At 42.7% G+C, this 6,000-nt stretch overlaps 1 protein-coding gene across 1 annotated transcript in view; it reads left to right on the top strand.

Annotated features, from left to right (window-relative positions):
- Window positions 1–368: 368 nt before the first annotated feature.
- The window catches only part of LOC110538691 (mitochondrial adenyl nucleotide antiporter SLC25A23), a 28,737-nt gene continuing 23,105 nt past the window's right edge, over window positions 369–6,000 (top strand). Inside the window, exon 1 of the mRNA XM_021625664.3 lies at window positions 369–1,527. Within this exon, the coding sequence (XP_021481339.2) occupies window positions 1,309–1,527 (219 nt within the window). The 5' untranslated portion in view covers window positions 369–1,308. The remainder of the gene's footprint in view (window positions 1,528–6,000) is intronic.

The following is a 6,000-nucleotide window of genomic DNA, read 5'->3' as shown; positions in this document are numbered from 1 at the left end:
GCGTTGAACCATCATAATTATATTGAAAATATCCACCAATATCCTTGCATCAATTAAGGTTCAAAATGTTATGTCCCCACTTAACTGGGTTTGTGCCCCATCTTGGCTACCCCATTCAAAATATTCTGGACATGCCACTGGTGGAGAGAGAGAGAGAATCTTGTAGTCCACTTTGGTTTTATTGAGCCACTACTGGTCCATGTCAACATTTTTAGAACTGTGTCATGAGCCTCCCTCCCACTGTCTCTGTATAATCTCTCATATCCCATGCATGCTGACCGGGCGGTTTCCGTCACAGTGCGCCAGATGCGCGTCACAGCGTGCAAACCCCATTATGTATCTACTAATACCCAATAAGAGCCTATCAATGGGTTCAATGGGGATGGGGCAGCCAACAGCACCCTTTACTTTCAATGTGAAAATGGAGATCACATTAATGTTCCTGCATTACAAAATCGGAATTCAGTTGAATGAAATGTCCATCAAGTGATTAGGACTAAGGATACGGTGGTAGCCTGTTGTGTGGTAGGGGCTAGATTGAGGGATTTGATGCTGGTGTGTGTGTGTGTGTGTGTGTCATATGAGCAGCTGCAATAATGATAACGGCTATGTAATGAACAGAAGGAAGCATCATAATCTTACGAGAGGGGGATGAGAGGATGGACCTGCAGAGGTGAAAGTAGATGATTTTTGTTAGGCTTCTTCTCCTACAGCTACACCTAAACACTCTCACTCTGTTCTAACGTCGAACCTTTCAAAGTAAAAAGGAACTCTTTCTCTCACGAACAGCTTAGAAATTTCACCCGGTATCCTACATGCATACACAAAGCTGTAGCTGTGGTAAAATATAACGAACACCGGGAGCTTGGTTCGCTTCGTTGCATGGGGGACTCACTGCATATCCAAAAGGCAGAGCCTGTCCCCTGACCAACAGACTAATTCATTTGAATTAGTTCATGGATTTAATCATCGCCGATGTCACGAGATACGTAACGGATACGGGGATTAATATTACAGGCACCGAGAGTTTACACCGCGCCCGGTGTACTGACATTCTCCGCAACGACTCGGTATATGAAACCGGTGCCTCGGTAACGAGACCGACCGAGAACATCAGTTATTTCAGTAAGGCTATCATGCCATTTCGATATACCATGGTTCCGGGATTTGAATAGGTAGGTTATCGTAACGAAACCCACTGGGAGTCATTAGAACAAAAAGCGCTCCTTTAATTTTCTACGCCTGCTTCGCGGCAGCAGGTTGGGGTAATAGCCACCACCACCAGGATTGCACAAGTCTCCAATTCACATGGGCGAAGACAGGGCTCGGTTCTGCTTTGGTTGGACCCGGGCTCGCTGTCAAGAACAAGACAAAGGTGTGTCGGACCCTGGGAGGGAACCGGAAACGCGAGAGAGATGGGCCGAACTGTTCGACCAACTGGACCTCAATAAAGACGGTAAAGTCGACATCAACGAGCTGAGGATAGGACTCGCTGCACGCGGTTTACTTCGCAGTGACGCGGAGGAGGTGAGAGGAATAGTGATTTTGGGGGTATTCCAATAGACATGTGTATCCCTTGAATTATAGCCTGCATGGCACATTAATTGTGTGTGTGTGTGTGTGTGTGTGTGTGTGTGTGTGTGTGTGTTTGTTCTTGGCTGAGTAAGGAGTAAGACGATTATGTCCTGTCAAAGAACAAACTGATCATGCAGTATGTATGACATAGGCCAGGGGTTCCTAAACTTTTTTTTCTGATAGCAAATTCATCAGGGACCCCCTCAAAATCAGAACACAACTCAGACTTTAGAGTGAGGTAAAAAAATAACATACAAGAAGTTTCATGACTGCTGCAGTTCCATGCATGGCCAGACCAACCAATACTTCAGTCATGGAAAGTAAAATGTAAACAACAATTGGATGGAATACAATAAGTTTTAGTTGAAAACTGGATAATTGATGGAATACTGTGGATCCCCGTGAGCCTCCCAGGCCCTGTTGTGCGTCTAAGGGTATACTGTAGATTAATAATATTGTATTGTGAAACAGTATAAGTTTAAACCGCCCCCTCGCCCATACCCGGGCGCGAACCAGGGACCCTCTGCACACATCAACAACAGTCACCCTCGAAGCATCGTTACCCATCGCTCCTCAAAAGCCGCGGCCCTTGCAGAGCAAGGGGAACAACTACTTCAAGGTCTCAGAGCAAGTGACGTTACTGATTGAAACGCTATTTAGCGCGCACCACTAACTAAGCTAGCCGTTTCACATCCGTTACAATTGCACCAACTTCTTCCACAGACCCCTTGGCCAGATTTGTGTAAATTTGTGTAATCTGTTGTTGTGACATCTGCTCTGCATTTCTTAACGTTTAAACAACACATATAAAAAAAATAGTTTTTCTGTTAAAGGTCCGAACAGTGAACATCATGTGTTTCATAACATTTGAGGATATTTGGATGAAACTAGTGAAAAAATGACTGTACATTAACTAAGTTGATCATGAAGTTACTGGTCCCCTCCCTCATGTCAAACACTTGAATTCAGGGATTACTTCTGTCTTTATTTAACTAGGTAGGTCAGTTTAGAACATATTCTAATTTACAATGACAGCCTACCGGGGAACCTTAAAACCGCCATCACATGTTCGCATCATACGGCTTTGTTTACAAACCATAAATAGCTCAAGTAGAACGTGGCAGAACGATACTGGTAACTCAACTTTTCATCTGTGTTGTAACTTATAGCTAGCAAGCTACTTACCATCATGCCAGAAAAAACACACTGTGTTGTGACTGGATGCCGTAGTGATAATTTAACATTACACTATTTCCTGAAGAATGATGACATCCGTAAGCAGTGGCTGCTTTTAATTTTGGGTGGAGAGAATTATAACACCCGTGTGCAGTGCACATTTAGAGCAAAGTTGCTTTATGAATTGGGGAGAACATTTGATGTGTCTTGCCAGGAAGCTAATCATGAAGATGGATGCCGAACCATCATTGACAGTGGATCAGTTTATCTTGCAAGCACTGACCATAATGTAAGTATGAGTCTGACACGGTGGCTGTAACTGTGGCTACTTCAACGGTATATTTTCTGCAACACAGCTGATTGTCACTATATGGTTTTTGTTCTTCCATCCCTAAGCCCCCCACATTGAGTCTGAGAACTGACAGCAAACAGCTGATATGAAGGAATGTTGTCCACAAAAGGAGTTCTGGTGTGTATAGTATTTGTAATTTACCCCTGAAAATTATATTCTGCCATTCAATTATGTGGGTTGTTGTCTTATATTTGCTGTAGCTTGTGTCATTGGGGCTCTAATAATCTACATTTTAGAAAATTCAACATCTACTCGGTTTGCACATCTTTCCAGACAACCACCGCAGCAGGAATGCCATGATACAAAATCAGATTTCCCAAGGCAAGGGGGGATATGCTGTAAAGCCTGTAAAGACAGACCAAATAAGGGGGGATATGCTGTAAAGCCTGTAAAGACAGACCAAATAAGGGGGATATGCTGTAAAGCCTGTAAAGACAGACCAAATAAGGGGGGATATGCTGTAAAGCCTGTAAAGACAGACCAAATAAGGGGGGATATGCTGTAAAGCCTGTAAAGACAGACCAAATAAGGGGGGATATGCTGTAAAGCATGTGAAGACAGACCAAATAAGGGGGGATATGCTGTAAAGCCTGTAAAGACAGACCAAATAAGGGGGGATATGCTGTAAAGCCTGTAAAGACAGACCAAATAAGGGGAGATATGCTGTAAAGCCTGTAAAGACAGACCAAATAAGGGGGGATATGCTGTAAAGCCTGTAAAGACAGACCAAATAAGGGGGGATATGATGTAAAAACTGTAAAGACAGACCAAATAAGGGGGGATATGCTGTAAAGCCTGTAAAGACAGACCAAATAAGGGGGGATATGCTGTAAAGCATGTGAAGACAGACCAAATAAGGGGGGATATGCTGTAAAGCCTGTAAAGACAGACCAAATAAGGGGGGATATGATGTAAAAACTGTAAAGACAGACCAAATAAGGGGGGATATGCTGTAAAGCCTGTAAAGACAGACCAAATAAGGGGGGATATGCTGTAAAGCCTGTAAAGACAGACCAAATAAGGGGGGATATGCTGTAAAGCCTGTAAAGACAGCCCAAATAAGGGGGGATATGCTGTAAAGCCTGTAAAGATAGACCAAATAAGGGGGGATATGCTGTAAAGCCTGTAAAGACCGACCAAATAAGGGGGGATATTCTGTGAAGCCTGTGAAGACAGAAAAAATAAGGGGGATATGCTGTAAAGCCCGTGAAGACAGATCAAGTGAAGACAAACCAAAGAAGGGGGGATATGCTGTAAAGCCTGTGAAGACAGACCCAACAATACTGTAAGTCATAATTATTCAATTCAATTCAATTGAGCATTTCAGGCACACACAAATTCCAAATACAAACATTGAAAAGTTCACTAAATATTGCATATTTCAAAATTAGTACTTCAAAAACACCAGCAAACACATTGTAGAATGAGTAGATCACGACATCAACAAAATGATAACGTCATAACTCAGAACAGTGAATAAAATTTAACAAACATTTCCCTTTTCAAAACCCTTACATGCTACATAGACAGGCTCCTGGATCTCCTCTTCAACAGGCTTCCCCGTATGTGGGGAAGATGCGCGAGCTGTCCATCCCAGAACCCGTCTGCCCAGTGTGAGAGGCCTGACAAGGAGGAGGCCATACCTGGATTTGTCTCCAGCTTCAATCTTTGGGGTGACTGAAGACAAGTGGGTGACTGAAGTCTGCTTGATTGAAGCGGGGTACATGGGTCCCCCTCCTCTCCCGATCCCATCCCATCAATCTCTGTACTTGGTTGCATTTCCCAAAGTCTAAGTAATTTATATGATATCACATTTTCACATTTGGACGGGAGATGAGAGTTACAAATTGTAAGAATCAATGGGGTCCTGTACACTGTAGGGCAGCCGGTTGCCTATATTGCGGCTTATGGCTCTATTTTTTTTTTTTTTAATGTCAAATGATGTCTCACCATTATTTCTCATGAATGTCCATGTTGATCAATATTTCAGATATGCTTGCCTAATGTAAATGAACAAATAAATGTTTGATCAATACATACAATTCTGAACATAGTGTCATTTATAATGCTAATGCAGAGGCACCAATCAATTGTCCAGTTCACTTATTGTATGCTGTTTTCATGTACAGTCCCTTATGTCTACGCTTCGGGGACTCAGACTTGACTAATTCTGCTGAAGAAGTGTATCAGTGAACAGTGATTAGTTACAAAACAATATAAATGCAATTGTGTATTGCTGCTGTTTGACTGATATCTAACAGTCCATTATCAGCTCTGTTGAGAACATTTTGCAGAGAAAATGGGTTGAGGAATACTATTTAGGGTCAGAATGACATGTGGCCCATTGTTTACCTGGTCATCATTGACATGTGGCCCATTGTTTACCTTGTTACCTGGCAACGACCACAAGGGTGTTTCAAAGAGCTGTCATTCAAGGCGAGCACATGATATAAGCTCCCCGCCCACTCAGCCTGCTCTGTCGGGCTTCCTGATAGTTAGAGATGGGAGAAAGGGTACAATTTCTTTAATTCTGAGCATTTTAATAGTGTAAAAATGTTATGGGTGATGTTTCGGTCATTCAAAGTCATTTTCAATGACGTACAGAGCACTTTATTATTATACATGTTTTATTTGAACCTTTATCTAACTAGGCAAGTCAGTTAAGAACAAATTCTTATTTACAATGACGGCCTACCCCGGCCAAACCCGGACAATGCTGGGCCAATTGTGCGCCGCCCTATGGGACATCCAATCAAGGCCGGAAGTGATACAGCCTGGATTCGAAACAGGGACTGTAGTAACGCCTCTTGCACTGAGATGCAGTGCCTTAGACCACTTTGCCACTCCGTGGCAAATCATTTGAAAGATGTATATCTCTTACTAACATTACAGAATTG

Source organism: Oncorhynchus mykiss, chromosome 12, assembly GCF_057628025.1.
Source record: "Oncorhynchus mykiss isolate SJ-2025 chromosome 12, ASM5762802v1, whole genome shotgun sequence".
In the NCBI taxonomy this organism is placed as follows: domain Eukaryota; kingdom Metazoa; phylum Chordata; class Actinopteri; order Salmoniformes; family Salmonidae; genus Oncorhynchus; species Oncorhynchus mykiss.
Note: the sequence above shows the minus strand (reverse complement) of the source record. Positions and strands in the feature narration are given on the sequence as shown.